Source organism: Lichenostomus cassidix, unplaced genomic scaffold (genome assembly GCF_008360975.1).
Source record: "Lichenostomus cassidix isolate B80296 unplaced genomic scaffold, HeHo_3.0 HiC_scaffold_569, whole genome shotgun sequence".
Taxonomy (NCBI): domain Eukaryota; kingdom Metazoa; phylum Chordata; class Aves; order Passeriformes; family Meliphagidae; genus Lichenostomus; species Lichenostomus cassidix.
This window is the reverse complement of record NW_028147651.1, coordinates 29,570-47,896: the sequence shown is the minus strand read 5'-3', so window position 1 is coordinate 47,896 and position 18,327 is coordinate 29,570. Positions and strand designations below refer to the sequence as shown.

The window sequence follows — 18,327 nt, the reverse complement described above, 5'->3', positions numbered from 1 at the left end:
CTGGGAAGTTTTTTTTGGGGGATTTCTCTGAGGTTTAGCTCTCAAAACCAGGCTGAGCAGGTGAGGCAGTTCTGAGCACTTCCCAGATTTTCTGGAATCCAGGATTTCAGGGGTTTTTTAAAGGCTGAGGATACAAAATGTGTGATGGGAAGTGGAGGTTGATCAGTCTGAGGCTCCCAAAATAGGGAATTTATACTGTGTGAGAAAAAAAAATTCCCATCCTTCCATGCCCTGTTGACCTGGATCACCTCCAGTGGATAGAAAACCGTGGGATAATCTGATTTTTTCAGGCAGAAAAGCAAAAGCAAGACCTGTGGGCTCTGCTGGTTTCCTGTTTCTCCTTCCACACCTTCCCCAAAATCCTGATTTAATGCTCAACCACCCTTGGATTGTTCCCTGAGCTCTCAGCAAAGCCCTCGTCTTTAATGAGCAATTTCCAAATGACAAAAGAGCAGGATTAATCAAAGCCTCTAATTATGTTGCAGGCAGGGGGAAAAAAAGAAAAAAAAAAAAAAAAGAAAGAAAAGTAAAAAAGAAAAAAAAAGAAAGAAAAGGGAAAAATAGAAAAGGAAAAAAAAGGGAAAAAATAAAAGGAAAGGGAAAAAAGAGCAAGAAAAAAGCTGTTAGAAGAAGAAGGAAAGACATATCCAAGTCCTGACAGCTCTGTAGTGTTCCCTGGAATTTTTATATGGAAATGGGATTTTTACCTCTGCAGGGCAGGGCGAGCAGAGAGAAGAATGTCTTGGTTTTGTCTGTGATCATTCAGGCATCGCTGCAGATGTGCTGCACATCTGGAGGCCTCCAGCTCACCTGCTTGCCAGGGAGGGGCAGGAGGGGAACAGATGTGGCACATCTGGAATCCCTGCTCGGCCTGGGCTGGGATGTTGTGCTTTGCAGAGTGGGGAGAGTTTGATGGAGAGGCTGAGGGAGCTGGGAAGGAGCTCAGCCGGGGAAAAGGAGGATCAGGAGGGGATTTTTCATTCCCTGCCTGCCAGGAGGGTGAGCAGGATGGGGTTTGGGGACAGGGACAGGGACAGGAGGAGGGGAAATGGCCTCAGGGTGGACATCAGGAGGAATTTCCTCCTGGGAAGGCTGGTCAGGCTTTGGAAGGGTGGAATCCCCAGCTCTGGAGATATCTGAGGATGTGGATGAATTAAATATTATTAATAATAAATCCCAGGCTGGTTTGGGTTGGAAAGGACCTTAAAGCCACCCAGTTCATGGCAGGGACATTTCCACCATCCCAGGCTGCTCCAAACCATGTCCAGCCTGGCTTTGGACACTTCCAGGGGTGAGAAATCCACAATTTCTCCATGCCAGGTCCTCCCCATCACCAATAAAATTAATCCTCGTGGCCCTCTGGCTTGGGGACAAGGTGAGGATTGGGGACTCAATGATCCTGGAGGGATTTTCCAACCTCACTGATTCTGGGATTCGGTGAAATCTTTGCCTCTTGGCTTGGATTTTGGGTTCCTGGGTGGAAAAAGAGCATATGAGCAACCAGAACCCAAACCCTGCAAACAGTACCATTCCCTTACGAAAACCCCACAAATCCCCAGATGGGGAAAACCACTAAAAGAACCCCATTAATCCAACTCAAAACCCAAACCCTGCGAACAGCACCATCCTTTATGAAAACCCCACAAATCCCCAGGTGGGAAAAATCCCTTACACCAACTCAAAACCATCTCTTACAAAAAACCCAACAAATCCCCAGATGGGGGAAACGCCATTAATCCAAGTCAAAACCCAAACCCTGCCAACAGCATAAACCTTTATGAAAACCCCACAAATCCCCAGGTGGGAAGAACTCCATTAATCCAACTCAAAACCCAGCCAGAACCCAAACCCTGCGAACAGCACCATCCTTTATGAAAACCCCACAAATCCCCAGATGGGAAGAACCCCATTAATCCAACTCAAAACCCAAACACTGCAAACAGCACCATCCCTTATGAAGATCCCACAAATCCCCAGAGTTTAAGATGGGGAAAAACTCGAAAAAGAACCCCATTAATCCAACTCAAAACCCAACCAGAACCCAAAGCCAACCAGAACCCAAACCCTGCAAACAGCACCATCCCTTACAAAAACCCCAAAAAGAACCCCATTAATCCAACTCAAAACCCAAACCCTGCAAACAGCACCATCCCTTACAAAAACCCCACAAATCCCCAGATGGGAAGAACCCCATTAATCCAACTCAAAACCCAACCAGAACCCAAACCCTGCAAACAGCACCATCCCTTACAAAAAACCCAACAAATCCCCAGATGGGAAAAACCCTGAAAATAACCCCACTAACCAAACTTTCCCTACAGAGAACCCCAGGGAATCCTGCTTCGACCCCGGCTCCATCAAGAACGGCACCAGGGTGGGCACAGACCTCAAGCTGGGCTCCACCATCACCTTCTACTGCGACGGGGGCTACGAGCTGCAGGGGGGCTCCACCCTCACCTGCGCCATGGGCGGCGACGGGAAACCCGCCTGGAACCTGCCCCGCCCCACCTGCACAGGTGAGTCACCTGGGGAACCCGCCTGGAACCTGCCCCGCCCCACCTGCACAGGTGAGTCACCTGGGGAACCCACCTGGAACCTGCCCCGCCCCACCTGCACAGGTGAGTCACCTGGGGAACCCACCTGGCACCTGCACAGGTGAGTCACCTGGGGAACCCACCTGGCACCTGCCCCGCCCCACCTGCACAGGTGAGTCACCTGGAGACAGGAGGGAGCCAAAGCCACCAGGGTGGGAGTGATGGGAAAGTGAGGTGTTGGTTTGGAGGGGTTTTTGCGTGGGGTGGTGGGGTTTTGTAGGGGTTTTGGTAAGAATTGTTTGGGGGTTTTTGGGTTTTTTTCCTCTGTGTGATGTAATTTTGTAGGGGTTTTTGGTAGGAATTGTTTGGGGTTTTTTTAGGGTGTTTTCCTTGGTGTGGCGTGATTTTTCAGGAGTTTTGGCAGGAATTGGTTTTCGTCATGTTTAGGGTTTTTAGCGGGAATTCTTGTTCATTTTAACAGGAATTGGTTTTCATAATTTTTAGGGTTTTTCCTTGGTGTGATGTAATTTTGTAGGGGTTTTTGGTAGGAATTGTTTGGGGTTTTTTTAGGGTGTTTTCCTTGGTGTGGCGTGGTTTTGTAGGGGTTTTGGTAGGAATTTGTTTGGGGGTTTTTGGGGTTTTTTTCTTTGGTGGGATATGGTTTTGTAGGGGTTTTGGTAGGAATTGCTTAGGGGTTTTTTGGGTTTTTTTCCTCAGTGTGCTGTGGTTTTTTAGGGGTTTTAGTAGGAGTTGGTTCATTTTTTTTGGGTTTTTTTCCTCAGTGTGCTGTGGTTTTTTAGGGGTTTTAGTAGGAGTTGGTTTTCATTATTTCTAGGGGTTTTACCTCGGTGTGGCATGATTTCTCAGGGGTTTTAGCAGGAATTGGTTTTCGTAATTTTTAGGGTTTTTAGCGGGAATTCTTGTTCATTTTGACAGGAATTGTTTTTCATCATTTTTAGGGTTTTTTCCTCAGTGTGATGTAGTTTTTTAGGGGTTTTGGTAGGAATTGTTTGGGGGTTTTTTTGGGGTTTTTTCCTCGGTGTGGCGTGATTTTTCAGGGGTTTTGTTAGGAATTGTTTTTCATCAAACAAACCAAACAACCAAACAAACAAAACCAAAAAAAAAACCAAAAGGTTTTGGTAGGAATTGTTTGGGGTTTTTTTAGGGTTTTTCCTGCTGTGCGTGTTTTTAGGGATTTTATAGGAATTGTTTTTTTTTTAGGGTTTTTTCCTTGGTGTGGTGTGATTTTTCAGGAGTTTTGGCAGGAATTGGTTTTTGTCATGTGTAGGGTTTTTAGCGGGAATTCTTGTTCATTTTAACAGGAATTGTGTTTCATCATTTTTTAGAGTTTTTTCCTCAGTGTGCTGACATTTTTCAGGGGTTTTAACAGGAATTCTTTTTCATCATGTTTAGGGTTCTTAGCAGGAATTTTTTTTCATTTTAACACAAATTGTTTTTCATAATTTTTAGGGTTTTTTCCTCTGTGCCATGATTTTTCAGGGGTTTTAGCAGGAACTGGTTTTTGTCATTTTCAGGAATTTTAGCAGGAATTGGTTTTCATCATGTTTAGGGTTTTTAGCAGGAATTCTTGTTCATTTTGACAGGAATTGTTTTTCATCATTTTTAGGGTTTTTAGAAGGAATTCTTGTTCATCGTTTTTCAGGCTTTTTAACTGGAATATGTTCTCATCATTTTTAGGGTTTTTAACAGGAGTTCTTGTTTGTTGTTTTTCAGAGTTTTTAGCAGGAATTGTTTTCTATCATTTTTCAGAGTTTTAACAGGAATTGTTTTTCAGTTTTTCAGAGTTTTTAGCAAGAATTGTTTTCCATCATTTTCGCGGTTTTTACCAGGAATTGTTTTCCATCATTTTTCAAGGTTTAACAGCGCATCTTCTAACAAGAAAAGCTGATTTCTGGGAGTTTCCTTGAGCTTTCTTTGGGGCCAGACAGGAGATTTGGCCTGGAGGATGCAGTGCCTGACACACCCCATGATCCAGGAGTCAGGAAACAACTCAAACCTTGGCCAAACCTGATCCTTGCTGATCCAAACCCTCCATCCTGGGCTTTCCCAGGCAGAAAAACAAAACCAGGGTTGTTTGGGGTTTTTCCTTAGGGTTTCTTTGTGTGGTTATTTTGGTTTTTTTCCTGATTTTATGAAGTCAGGTTTGATGTGAGGAGGGAATGCAGAGGCAGCTGGTGGTGGGAGGAGTGGAATCCCCGGTTTGGGAAGGCTGTGGCAGGGAGGAAAGGTGGGGAAAGGAGCTCATCCTGACCAGAATTCAGGTGGGGATTTAGTCCAAATCCCACTGCAATGGGATGGTTTGATAATCCCACAAACTCACCTTGGGATCAGCGTGATTTTTGCTCAAGAGAAGCTCCCTGGAGCAGGGGATGTGCAGCTCCAGGGATGCTCCCTGCCCTCTCCCTTGCAGCTCCCTGCGGCGGGCAGTACACAGGCTCGGATGGAGTCGTCCTGTCCCCGAATTTCCCCCAGAACTACACCTCTGGCCAGGTCTGCCTCTACTCCATCGTCGTGCCCAAGGACTATGGTAACACAGCTGGGGTTTTTTGGGATTGTCTTGTAGTGTGCAGCTCTTGTTTGTTGAGTTTTTTAGTGGTAATTTTTAAGAAATGCTTCTAAAAAATTAATGTTATTTTCTCCTTTGAGTAAGCTCTGCCTGCTCCTGGGGGTAAACTGTGGGCAGGGATGAACTGGAGGACAAATAAGAATGAGAATGAGAATAAACATAAAAATAAGAGTAAGAGTAAGAATAAGGATAAGAATGGAATAAGAGTAAGAATAAGAAATAAGAATAAGAATAAGAATAAGAATAAGAATAAGAATAAGAATAAGAATAAGAATAAGAATGGAATAAGAATAAGAGTAAGAGTAAGAATAAGGATAAGAATGGAATAAGAGTAAGAATAAGAAATAAGAATAAGAGTGGAATAAGAATAAGAATAAGAGTAAGAATAAGAATAAAAAAAGTAAGAATAAGAGAATAAGAGTAAGAATAAGAACAAAAATGAGTAAGAGTAAGAGTAGGAATAAGAATCCCCTCTCCCTGTCCCCGCAGTGCTCTTCGGGCAGTTTGCCTTTTTCCAGACGGCTCTCAATGACGTGGTGGAGGTGCACGATGGTCCCACCGAGCAATCGAGGCTGCTCAGCTCCCTCTCGGGCTCCCACACAGGTACCGAGCTGTCCCTGTCCCTGCCCTGTCCCTGTCCTGTCCCTGTCCTGTCTCTGTCCTGTCCCTACCCCTGTCCCTGTCCCTGTCCCTGTCTTGTCCCTGCCCTGTCCCCCCTGCCCCTGCCCCTGTCCCTGCCCCTGTCCCTGCCCTGCTGTCCCTGTCCCTGCCCTGTCCCTGCCCTGTCCCTGTCCCTGCCCTGTCCCTGCCCCTGTCCCTGTCCCTGTCTTGTCCCTGCCCTGTCCCTGCCCCGTCCCTGTCCCTGTCCCTGTCCCTGCTGTCCCTGTCCCTGCCCTGTCCCTGTCCCTGCCCCTGTCCCTGCCCCTGTCCCTGCCCCTGTCCCTGCCCCTGTCCCTGCCCTGTCCCTGTCCTGTCCCTGTCCCTGCCCTGTCCCTGCCCTGTCCCTGCCCTGTCCCTGTCCTGTCCCTGTCCCTGCCCTGTCCCTGCCCTGTCCCTGTCCCTGTCCCTGCCCTGTCCCTGCCCTGTCCCTGCCCTGTCCCTGCCCCGTCCCTGCCCTGTCCCTGTCCTGTCCCTGCCCTGTCCCTGCCCTGTCCCTGTCCTGTCCCTGTCCTGTCCCTGCCCTGCCCTGTCCCTGTCCGAGTCCCTGCCCCTGCCCTGTCCCTCCTGTCCCTGTCCCGTCCCTGCCCCTGTCCCTGCCCTGTCCCTGCCCTGTCCCTGCCCTGTCCCTGCCCTGTCCCTGCCCTGTCCCTGTCCTGTCCCTGTCCTGTCCCTGCCCCTGTCCCTGCCCTGTCCCTGCCCTGTCCCTGCCCTGTCCCTGCTGCCCCCCAGCACTGTCCCACCTGTGTCACTCGCTCCCTCACCTCTATCTCTCCCGTTTTCCCTCCTCCCCATCCAGGGGAATCTCTGCCTCTGGCCACCACCAACCAGATCCTCATCAAGTTCAGCTCCAAGGGACAATCCACAGCCAAGGGATTTCATTTTGTCTACCAAGGTGAGTTCAGGTGTGTTCTGGAAGTGTCCTGAGCTGCTTTTGGGGTCTGGGAATGTCGCTGGAATTAGGATTCCTTTGGGAGCAGAGCTGTCTGGCTGCTGTGGGGAGTTCACATTCAGCCCTTTCATTCCCACTCAGGATTAGCATCAACTCCACCTCAGCCCAGAGTCACCGAGGGAATTTGGAGATTTATCCACAGCAATTCTTCCCGCTGGCGTTTTTAGCGCTTTGCTGGGTGTAAGCAGCAGAAATCCTGTCTGGCAGCTCAGAAATCCTCCCTCCCTTCGTGTCACAGGGCTGTCACACTCCTGCCCCTTGATCCTTCCAGCAGCAGCTTTGTGCTGCGCTGGGCGAGAACAACTCCGGGATTTTGTGGGAGTAAATAAAAAAGAATGCTCGGAACAGCAGGGAGACAGAAGGGATTTCTCACCCACGTGCTCCCTGGAGTTATCTGTGGGAACATCCAAGCTTTTGCTGCCAGGAGGGAACACACAGTGGCATGACCTGAGCCTTCTCCAGGGGTGAAGTGAGGCGCGGTTTGGATTTTGGAGTGTTTGGAGAGCTGTTCTCTTGAATTGCTGCCTAATGAGTGTAAAAACAGCCGTGGTTGTGATTGTAATCTTCAAAGAGCTCGGCGGAGCAAAGGTTCTGATGGAATCAGGGAAGGTTTGCTCCCTCCCTCCTGCAAGAGCTGCGTGGAGAGCAGGAGGAAAAAGAGCCAGCCCTGATTTGGATCTGCCTGGCCAGACTCTAATTAACTAAACACTCATCAGTTTAAAGCAACTCAGAGGGAAATATTAATTGAATTCTTTCTCGGCAATGGATCTTCTTTTATTATGAGTTTTTCTCCTCACTTATCTTCCAGGCTCATTGCTTGCTTTGACTGTAATTTCCGGTATTCAGCTGTAATTCCACCATTTCAGCAACATCACAAATCCCCCTTTTCTCTCTTTTCCAAAGATTTTTTTCCGATTGCTGTTCCTTCATGGCCGTGGGGAGCTGAGAAACCCAAAGGGTTCCCCACGGAGGCTTTTTGGGAAACCTCCAAACCAACTTTTTGGGAAGTCACTGCCAAATCCTTTGGCTGTGCAGAGAGAATCATTCCAGGATACATGATTTTACTGGATTTTTCAGATATTTTCTACAGTTCAAATACACAGAAATGTATTGGGTCAGTGTTCATTGGGCCAGAGCTGAGCAAACCCCCAGTATTCAGTTTCCCATTGGATCTGAATCTCCTCACCTCTGATGTTAATTCGATTTTTCATTCTCCAATTTCCCTCTCAGTCCTTTCCTGCCCAGATGTCTTCAGCCCTGCTGCAGGTAGATGTTTGTAGATAGCTGTGGCAAGCACAGACTCTTTCCTGCGTGAAATTTTTCTCTTCTTCTTGCTGTGTTCTATAACCAAAGATAAAGTTTAGATGTTATTGAAACAGTCTCTGGAAACATAGGCAGTTCAAGCCTGGCCAGTTGGCTTAGGGGGAGGTTTTGAACTGACCCAATCCTGTGGTCTCTGAAAGTCTATAGAAGTTGGAATTAATTAATAAAATCAGAATTTTGCCACACTGAAGAGCCTGACTCTTTCTCTCTGCTAGCAGCTCAACAGCGACAGATAGCCACTGCTGTCTGCTGATGTTCTGCTGATAGCTCTTTGTGGCTAGCACAGGTCTTTCCCATGAGAATTCCTTTTGTGTTTTATAAACAAAGATAAAGTTTGGATGTTATTAAAAACAGTGTCCCAAGATCTGGACGGTGCAGGCCTGGCCAATCAGGCCTAGGGGGAGGTTTCTGACTGACCAATCTGGGTGACCTCTGAAAACTCTATATATATGATGAAATCAAAACAATAAAGGTCTTTTTCCTTCTTGCCACTGAGAACTGGGTTGCTTTCTCTGCTTTTGAAAACTCTATATATATGATGAAATCAAAACAATAAAGGTCTTTTTCCTTCTTGCCACTGAGAACTGGGTTGCTTTCTCTGCCAGCGGCTCAACAGCGACATCTCTTCATCTTTGGCTTCCTCCACTCTGTCGATACGCCGAGTCCACCAAACCTCACCTGGCAGAACACCGCCCTGGAAAGAAACCTAAAATCCCTTTTCCCGGGGTAAAAACAACCAGAACTTTTGATTCAAGTCACACAGAATTTTCACACTGGTCTGTTTTCCAACCCCCCAGCCGTTCCGCGCACCAGCGCCACGCAGTGCAGCTCGGTTCCTGAGCCGCGGCACGGCCGGCGCCTGGGCAGCGACTTCGCCGTGGGCGCCGTGGTGCGGTTCGAGTGTGGCCCTGGCTATGGCCTGCGGGGCTCGCCGGCCATCCAGTGCCTGGCCATGCCCGGGGCCCTGGCACAGTGGAATGCGTCAGTGCCAACCTGCCTGGGTAGGTCACACCGCGGTTTGGGGGCTTGGGATGGGGTGGGGAAAATCGGTGGGGGTGTTCAGAGCGGTGCTGGGCTGTGGGTTGTTCTGAAAGTTCTATACCCCACTTTAGGGGCTTGGGAATGGGTGGGGAAATTGGTGGGGTTATTCAGAGCTCTGCTGGGCTGTGGGTTGTTCTGAAAGTTGGATTTGGGGGATGCTTGTGGGTTTATTCCAGCTTCTGGGGACTTGGGAATGGGTTGGGGAAAACTGGTGGGGGTGTTGGGAGCAGTGCTGGGCTGTGGGTTGTTCTGAAAGTTGGGTTTTGGGGATGCCTGTGGGTCTATTCCAGCTTTTGGGGACTTGGGAAGGGGTAGGGAAGATTGGTGGGGGTGTTGGGAGCAGTGCTGTGCTCTGGGTTGTCCTGAAAGTTCTATTTTGGGGATGCTTATGGGTCTCTTGCAGCTTTTGGGGATTTGGGAATGGGGTGGGGAAAATTGGTGGGGTTGTTTGGAGCAGTGCTGGGCTGTGGGTTGTTCTGAAAGTTGGGTTTTGGGGATGCTTGTGGGTCTATTCCAGCTTCTGGGGACTTGGGAATGGGTTGGGAAAATCAGTGGGGTCATTTGGAGTGGTGCCATGCCCTGGCTTGTCCTGAAAGTTGGATTTTGGGGATGCTTGTGGGTCTCCTCCAGCTTTTGGGGACTCAGGGACAGGTTGGGAAAATCAGTGGGTTCATTTGGAGCTGTGCCTTGTCCTGGTTTCTTCTGAAAGTGTCCAGGAGTTGGGATTTTGGGGATGCTTGTGGGTCTCTTCCAGCTTTTGGGCACTTGGGAATGGGTTGAGCCACATGGGGAAATGAGTGGGGTCATTTGGAGTGGTGCCATGCTCTGGGTTGTCCTGAAAATGTCCAGGAGATGGATTTTGGTGATGCTTCTGGGTCTCTCCTAGCTTTTGGGGACTTGGGAATGGGTTGGGAAAAACAGTGGGATTTTTCAGAGTAGTGCTGTGCTCTGGGTTGTCCTGAAAGTGTCCAGAACTTGGATTTTGGTGATGATGCCTGGGGGTCTCTTCCAGCTTTTGGGGACTCGGGGACAGGTTGGGAAAATCCAGGTTATTCCCACAAATCTCATCCTAAAATGGTGTTCCCCACGCCCCAGGAATGTGCCAAAAGTTGCACCAAAAAAAGCTCCTGGAAAGAGGATTATTCCCACAAATCTCATCATTAAATCACAACCACTTCTTGATTTCTTGTCATTTTAAAAATGTTTCGAGCACAAAGCTGATTCCTTCCTCTTTGCAGTGCCCTGTGGGGGAAACCTGACGGAGAGGAAAGGAACCATCCTGTCCCCTGGATTCCCTGAGCCCTACCTGAACAGCCTCAACTGCGTGTGGAAAATCACAGTTCCCGAGGGAGCAGGGATCCAGGTACAGCTGGGACAGGGAGGGTGGGATGGGTGTGACCTGGGCGTGATCCATCTGCTTCCCTGGGATTTCCAGGGGGGAAAAATAGGTTTTGGAGAAAGGTTTTGGCTCCCAAGATCTAAAATAGTGAGGGGTCTGAGGGCAGCCCCAGGGAGGGAATGACCATGGAGCTGGAGCTGGATCCATCCTGGCTCTGCTTCCCTTGGGTTCTCCTTCATGAGGTCCTAACTCCAGCATCACTTTCCTCTCCTTTTACACAGTGATTAAAGGTTAAACAGCTGTAAATCAGGGGAGGAGGTGGAATGAAGCTGGAGTTGGATTCTGCTGGAGGTGGAGTGAAGCTGGAGCTGGATCCATCCTGGCTTCCCTTGGGTTCTCCATCATTAGATTCTAATTCCAGCATCACTTTCCCCCCTTTTTTGCACAACGATTAAAGGTAAAACAGTTGTAAATCAAGGGAAAAAAAACAACCAAAAAACAACACCACCACCCCCCCACAAACCCAACCCACACACCCCCCCACCCAACAAAAAAACACAAACAAAAAAACACCAACCCACCCCCCACCCCAAACCAACCCACACCACCCCCACAACAAAAAAAACACAAACAAAAAAAAACAACCACCACCCCCCCCAAACCAACCCACACACCCCCCCCACAACAAAAAAAACACCCAAACAAAACAAACACAACCCACCCCCACCCACAAACAACCACACCACCCCACCCACAAAAAAAAAACAAACAGGAGGAGGAGGAATAAAGCTGGAGTTGGATTCTGCTGGAGGTAGAATGAAGCTGGAGCTGGATCCATCCTGGCTTCCTTGGCTTCTCCATCATTAGATCCTAACTCCAGCATCACTTTCCCCCTGTTTGCACAACGATTAAGGGTTAAACACAAACAAAAAACCACACCACCCCCCACCCCAAACCAACCCACACCACCCCCACAACAAAAAAAACAAAACAAAAAAAAACAAACCACCACCCCCCCAAACCAATCCAGCATCACTTTCCCCTTTTTCACAACATTAAGGTTAAACAGCTGTAAATCAAGGGAGGAGGTAGAATGAAGCTGGAGCTGGATCCATCCTGGCTTCCTTGGCTTCTCCATCATTAGATCCTAACTCCAGCATCACTTTCCCCCTGTTTGCACAACGATTAAGGGTTAAACAGCTGTAAATCAGGGGAGGAGGAGATGGAGTGACCATGGAGCTGGAGCTGGAGCTGGAGTTGGACCCATCCTGGCTTCCTTGGCTTCTCCTTCATTAGATCCCAACTCCAGCATCACTTTCCCCCCTTTTTACCCAACGATTAAACAGCTGTAAATCAGGGGAGGAGGTGCAATGAAGCTTTCTCCACTCCAGAGCAGAGGTTTTATGTAATCAGGGTAGGAACTTGGCACTTCTGCCATGAATTATTCATTCCCGGCGCAAACCTTCCTGAGCGAATTAATTTATCCACATGGCAGTAAATAGATGCAGATCCCTCGTGAATCCACATGTCAGACAAGAATTAGGACCTTAAAAATGTTTATTCCGTTCAGTTAGGGGGGTGGGAGAGGAGAATAAATAATTTAGGCATCGTAAGAGCAAACAAAACGCTCATTCTCACTCCACTTTGGGTAATGTGAATCACAACGGGGGTGTAATGAGGCAGGAAAAAAGGGATTGGTTTGGTCAGTGGGAGCAGGGATGGCTCCATGGGGGTCACTGAGATTCCTGCTGGGTGAACTCTGCTCTCTTCCCGCTGAAAAAAAATACTTGGGAGGAACTTTAACAGCCTGGTTTGTTACCCGGAATAAATCAAGGAGGAAATGGGTTTAAGTGGCTGAAGGAAGGGGAGTTGATTTTTTTTTTTTATTGTTTTATTTTAAATATGTGTGTTCTGTTTGCTGGGCAGAGGCAGGTGGGGTGTTGGGGTGGATGAGGAAATCAGGGAATAAAATTTTGGGGAAAAAAAAAGTGTGTAGTCAAGATTTGAGGGCACTGAACTCCCCTTGCTGTTCATTTTTCCCAAATTTCCAGCACTCAGTTGTACAACTCATTCTGCTCCTAATTTGTCTTTAAGGGTCCTTTTTGGGTTTATTTGTTTTTTTGGGTTTTGGCTGGTTTTTTGGGGTTTTTTTTTGCCTGGAAGTTTAACTTGAGGCACCAGCATGGAAAATTAAAAACCCTAAAGCAGGATTTCCCCCAAAACCATTGGTTTTTTGCTCAGATTTTCTGCCTCACTCTCTCACCCCATTCACCAACACTGAGTTCTTAATGGGACACTGAGCGCTTTGAACCCCCAGCATTTAGGATTTAGGCAAAATCCACGGTAATCCTGACAAATAAAGCTGTGCAGTAATTCCAGGAGGATCTTCTCTGCTCAAGCACGAGCAGCTTTTGGGTATAAATGCAGATTTCTGAGCTCTCCGGATGTTTCTCATCCGAGGATTTGTGTTGATGTTCCAACTAATGGAGAAGCTTCCAAACCTTCTGGGGCATGGCAGGGAAAGGTGAAATTCCAAAATGCAGCTCCACTGATTCCACTAAAAGCTGAGGAACGAGGCAGGAGCTTGACTGGATTTTATAAAATCCCGTTGTTTAATGTGAGAGGGATTTTTTTGGGGTTATTTTAGCTGCTGGTTGCTGTGGTTTGGAAGGGCTCAGTCTTCAGGGATTTCTCCAAAGAGGGGAAAAAATAAAATAAAATAAAATAAAAGCTTGGATTCTCAGCAGCTGTAAATGAGCTGTGCAGTTGTGTTTGGGGCAAACAGGAAACAAATTGCCCAAATTGGGAAATTTTGGGGGAAACTGTTGGGAAGTTTGGGGGGAAAACAGCTGGAAAAACCCAGTGGGATGGACAAAGAAATCTCCAAGTTCTGCCTGTGCTAACTCAATTAGTCACCCTTTAATCACTGTGAATTTGATTTATTACCATTATTGCAGGAATTGTATGTTACATTTTTTTCTGTATTTTTTTTCTCTCCTCAGATCCAGGTGATCAGTTTTGTCACCGAGCAGAATTGGGATTCCCTGGAAGTGTTTGATGGAGGAGACAACACAGCCACCATGCTGGGCAGCTTCTCTGGTATTCCCCTCTCAAAATTAACCTCAAACCCTCCAAAAACTCAGAAAAAAGGGAGTTTTTAGGGAATTTCAAGGGAATCTCATGCTCTGTTGGACTGGGGATTTCAGCACTGTGGGAAAGGTGGAAATGGAGCCTCAAACCCAAAACCTGTGGGGTTTTGAGCTCCCTCAGCTCTGCTGGGATGGGAGGCCAACCTGAGCTGGGTGGAATTTTCAGAAATTCCAGGATGGATGGAACACCCAGGAGGGATAAAGGGCAGCAAAACAAACTTTATTTTCTGTTGGCCGCTGGGGAATTGTGGTTTTTAGTGAAGCAGGAGGTTAGTGAGGCTTTCAGCCACAGAGCCTCTATCAGAACGATGGCCCAAAAATCTCATTTATTTAGCAAATGTGCTCCAAGTGCTTTGAGCTCAGCAGGAGAAGGGATTGGGGTGGAACTGCCTTGTCCTGCTGCTGCTGCTGCTGCTGCTGCTGCTGCAGCTTCCAGGGAGTGAAGGAATTGGGAATTTTCAGGGATCTGTGCTCCACCCAGGCTGGGAATGAAAAAATCAGGAATTTTTAGGGATCTGTGCTCCACCCAGGCTGGGAATGAAGGAATTGGGAATTTTCAGGGACCTGTGGCCCAGCCAGGCTGAGAATGAAGAAATCAGGAATTTTTAGGGATCTCTGCCCCACCTAGGCTGGGAATGAAGAAATCAAGAATTTTCAGGGATCTGTGCTCCACCCAGGCTGGGAATGAAAAAATCAGGAATTTTTAGGCACCTGTGCCCCAGCCAGTCTGGGAAATCAGGAATCAGGAATTTTTAGGGATCTGTGCTCCACCCAGGCTGGGAATGAAGGAATTGGGAATTTTCAGTCACCTGTGCCCCAGCCAGGCTGTTTCCATCCCCAGCTCTCCCCTCGATGCCTTTCACCTGTCAGTTAAGGAGCTCCTCAGGCTGAAATCCAGGAGCTGGAAAAGCCTTGGATATTTCTCAATTGGCCTCATTAGAACCTGATCAAACCCAAGAGGAGCTCGTTAAGCTGAAAGGACTTTTTCTCAGCCTCTCCTGCCTCAAACCTCCCAGGAGGAGGAGGAGGAGGGGGAGAAGGATCCTCTCCACTCCTTGTGCCCCTCTTGTTTCCCCAGGAACCACGGTGCCTGCGCTGCTCAACAGCACTTCAAACCAGCTCTATCTGCATTTCTATTCCGACATCAGCGTCTCTGCCGCCGGATTTCACCTGGAATATAAAAGTGAGAGCAGCTCCAGCCTTGATCCTGCAGCTCCTGGGGATGGGGAGGTGGTTTTGGGGTGTTTGTGGGGTTTTTATGGGGTGTTTGTGGGGCTGCTGACTCAAAGATGGGAGAAGGGCTGGAGTGGCTCCCTGCTCTCTGGTGATGCCTTGAGGGTTTACCTGAAACAGCCTAGACAAAGTGAAGAGAATGAAAAGCAAGTTATATTTATATAGTAGTTTATGTTTATTAAAAAGCAATTTTATTTATTGAAAGCCTTCAGGTGCATTCAGGGCACTCACAGCCCACCCAGGGCTACACCCAAAATGGACAGCAGGACATGAGTTTTTCACACTTTATAAGTTTTGTCCATTTGCATATTGAGGTTTAATCCTCCAATTACAGCTTCAGGTAATTAAGTTAATTACTCCAAGTTTGCTCCCCCAGTTCACTGCTGTTTCCATATTTCAGGCTCTGGACAGGATCATTCCCATGTTGGCTGGTCCATCTTTTTTTGCAGCCTCCAGCTGGGGAAGCTCTGAGATCATATTTTCTCCTTTCTCCCTCTCTTTTTCAGCTGGAATTAAATGCTCTTTAAGGTCCCCCCAACCCAAATTCCCTGATTTTGTGGAGCAGTTCAGTGGGTTCATGGCTAGGGGTGATCCCAACACAGAATGCACATCACTTTGCTCCCAGCCAGGTTTTTTTGGGGAATACAGACCCCAGAATGTGGTTAAATGTGGTTCTAGACAGAGAATGTTTTCAAAAGATAAATCCCCAGCGGTGAGAGAACAAACCTGGCTGAGGCTGGAAGATGTGGCAGGGAAGGGAATCCCTTGGGGAAGAGCTGTCAGGTTCAGATGGGGATGGCAGAAATTCGTGTTCCCCCAGGTCTGTGTTGTGATTCCTGATGTCTGATCCTGATGGGAGTGCCTGGGATCTGTCATTCCCTGCCTTTGGATAACACTGACAGAGAATCCTGGAATGTCCTGAGCTGGAAAGGTCCCACAGGGATCATCCAGACACCCCAAAATCCCAGCATTCCAGGAGCTCTGGCAGCATCAGGAATGTGCCCATTCCCTGGGGAATCTCCTCCCTTTCCCCAAATCCAACCTGAACATTTTGGGTTTGTCCTGTGCAGAGATGATCCTCCCAGGTCCTTTCCAGCTCAGCTATTCCATGATTTTCTCCAGGCTGGCTCTGTCCCAGGGCTGGAATTGCTGCCATGGAGGGTGCAGGAGGGCACTGCCAGGTTCCTGCAGCCCTGTGGGATCCAGCCTGCAGCTCCTGGCTCACCCCAGGCTGGCCTGGCAGTGTCCCAGAGCACTGCTGTCCCCAAATCCTCCCCAGGGCACTGCAGGACAGGTCCCTGCTCTGATCCTTGGCTCTGAGCACAGCTCTGCAGCCAAGCTGTTTGCTGCTGCTGCTGCTGCTGCTTTGGGATTTTTCCAAGGCTGCAAATGGATTTTTGGGATTTTTTTCATTCTGCAAAGTGGCCACAGGAATGCTGCCAGGAGGGGCTGTGGCTGCCATGGCCCTGGGAGTGTCCAAGGGCAGCTTGGAGCAGCTTGGGATGGTGGGAGGAGAGGAAAGGAATAAAGGAGAAGGGAAAGGGATCTCCTGTGGGAGAGTTCCTGGTGGATGAGGTTTTTTGGGAACCACTGAGGGGGAGTCAGTCCCTTCCTTGGAGGGGCAGCTCCTCCATCCAATCACTTGGGCTCAGTCAAAAAAAAACCCCAAAAACCACAGTGATTTGTGATATTTGAATGCATAAAAAAAGGTGTCCCAGGTGGATTGGAAGCTGGGAATGCTGCACAGGCAGGGCTGTGCTTGGAGCATCCAAAGGAAACGGGACTGGCTGTGGCTGGGAAATGGGACTGGGGTGAAATGAAACATGTTTTCTCATCCCTGCTGCTTCCAGCCCAGCCCCTGAGCTCTCCTCTCCCTTCCCTCCCCAGCTGTGGGTCTCTCCAGCTGCCCAGAGCCTCCAGTTCCTGGGAATGGCCTGAAGATCGGCGAGCGTTACCTGGTGAACGACGTGGTGTCCTTCCAGTGTGAGCCTGGATATGCCCTGCAGGTGAAAGTTCTGTCCTTTTTACATCGAGGTTTAATCCTCCAATTACAGCTTCAGGTGATGAAGTCAATCACTCCAAGTTTGCTCCCCCAATTCACTGCTGTTTCCATATCTTGGGGCTCTGAGACTCCAACTCCTCCTTGAGTTTTGGGCTTAGAGAGGAATTGTTTTGTCCAAAAATGAGAGAACAGAACCTGTATGGAGTCCAGAGTTACACACTAAAGAATCACAGGATTACATGGAAAATACTGAAGCTAAAATCCTAAAACATCACTGGACAGGGAGAGGGACATCCTCCCAGGCTGCAGGTGTCACCAAAAATCAGGAAGAAAATAAAACTCCTCTAACACTGTATTTGAAGTAATTGAAGATCAACCATTACTTTATTTTCTGGCCAGGATGCACCAAGGGAAATATTCCAAACCTACATAGTTTTTACAAGCTTTTTCTCCAAACTTTATACAGTTAAAATCCATAGAGATGTATTGTTTCAATATTCATTAGTCTAAAGTTGAGCAGCTTTTAGTATTCAGTTTCCTATTGGATCCAAATTTCTTCACCTTTGATATTAATTAGGTCTTCATTCTTTGATTTTATTATCAGTCTTTTCTGGACTAGATGTCTCCAACCATGCCAGGTTGGGGTAGATGTTTGTAGATAGCCACTGATGTTCTGTTGATGGTCACAATTTTTGGATATTTTTTTGGCTACTCCCAGTCTGTCAAGCTCACATCCTTAGAGTGATGCTACATCCCTTTAAAAAAAAAATTAATTTTTTTTTCTCCGAGGCAAACTAAGCCTAACTAGACAAATAAAACAAACATTTTAGAAGTTGTTTCCAGCACAGGGATATCCCCAAACCCCCTATTTTGTTTTCCATCCCTGCAGGGCCATTCCCACATCTCCTGCATGCCGGGCACGGTGCGCCGCTGGAATTATCCTCCACCCCTCTGCATCGGTAAGACTCCAGGTTTTTTTGCTTTATCACACTTTCCTAAAAAAAAAAAAACCAAGGATAAAGAGGTGATTTAGAGGAATTCAGGTTGGTTGTGAAAGTGTGAGAGTGTGGGGAAAAAACTCTTGGTTTGTTGCCTGGGAAATGGTGCCCAAGGAGTCCCCAGGGCTGCCTGGAGTGCTTTGTTTTGATGTTCAGAGTGTGGCTGGAGCACAGAATGGGAAACACAGAATGATCCCCCTCCACACCAAATGGTTCAGAAGGGAAAACCTCACATTTCCTCCATGCTGGCAGCAGGTTGGATTTATGGCATGAGGATTTTTTTCCATCTGAAATGTGGGGTTTGTTTTTATGGAGTTCACCTGATTCCACCAAAGCTGCTTTTCCCACTGGAAAAAAAAAATCCTGGATCTCCCAGCATCCCAACTGGTCACTTGTCCAGCTGGCTATTCAGACATTCAGGCCTGGAAAGGACTGAAAATTCCATTTTCTTTCTGGATGATCCCAAGGAGAAGAAGCCCAGAGGTGAAAGGAACTTGCTGGAGTTTTTTCCT

At 47.9% G+C, this 18,327-nt stretch overlaps 1 protein-coding gene across 1 annotated transcript in view; it reads left to right on the top strand.

Annotated features, from left to right (window-relative positions):
* Nucleotides 1-2,273: 2,273 nt before the first annotated feature.
* Nucleotides 2,274-18,327, top strand: part of LOC146420983 (CUB and sushi domain-containing protein 2-like) — a gene marked incomplete at both ends in the record, with an annotated part of 45,178 nt that continues 29,124 nt past the window's right edge. The window contains 10 exons of the mRNA XM_085047830.1: nucleotides 2,274-2,516; nucleotides 4,966-5,082; nucleotides 5,611-5,724; nucleotides 6,578-6,673; nucleotides 8,851-9,054; nucleotides 10,333-10,457; nucleotides 13,436-13,532; nucleotides 14,661-14,765; nucleotides 16,703-16,821; nucleotides 17,707-17,776. Coding sequence (XP_084903956.1) covers nucleotides 2,274-2,516; nucleotides 4,966-5,082; nucleotides 5,611-5,724; nucleotides 6,578-6,673; nucleotides 8,851-9,054; nucleotides 10,333-10,457; nucleotides 13,436-13,532; nucleotides 14,661-14,765; nucleotides 16,703-16,821; nucleotides 17,707-17,776 — 1,290 coding nt within the window. The remainder of the gene's footprint in view (nucleotides 2,517-4,965; nucleotides 5,083-5,610; nucleotides 5,725-6,577; nucleotides 6,674-8,850; nucleotides 9,055-10,332; nucleotides 10,458-13,435; nucleotides 13,533-14,660; nucleotides 14,766-16,702; nucleotides 16,822-17,706; nucleotides 17,777-18,327) is intronic.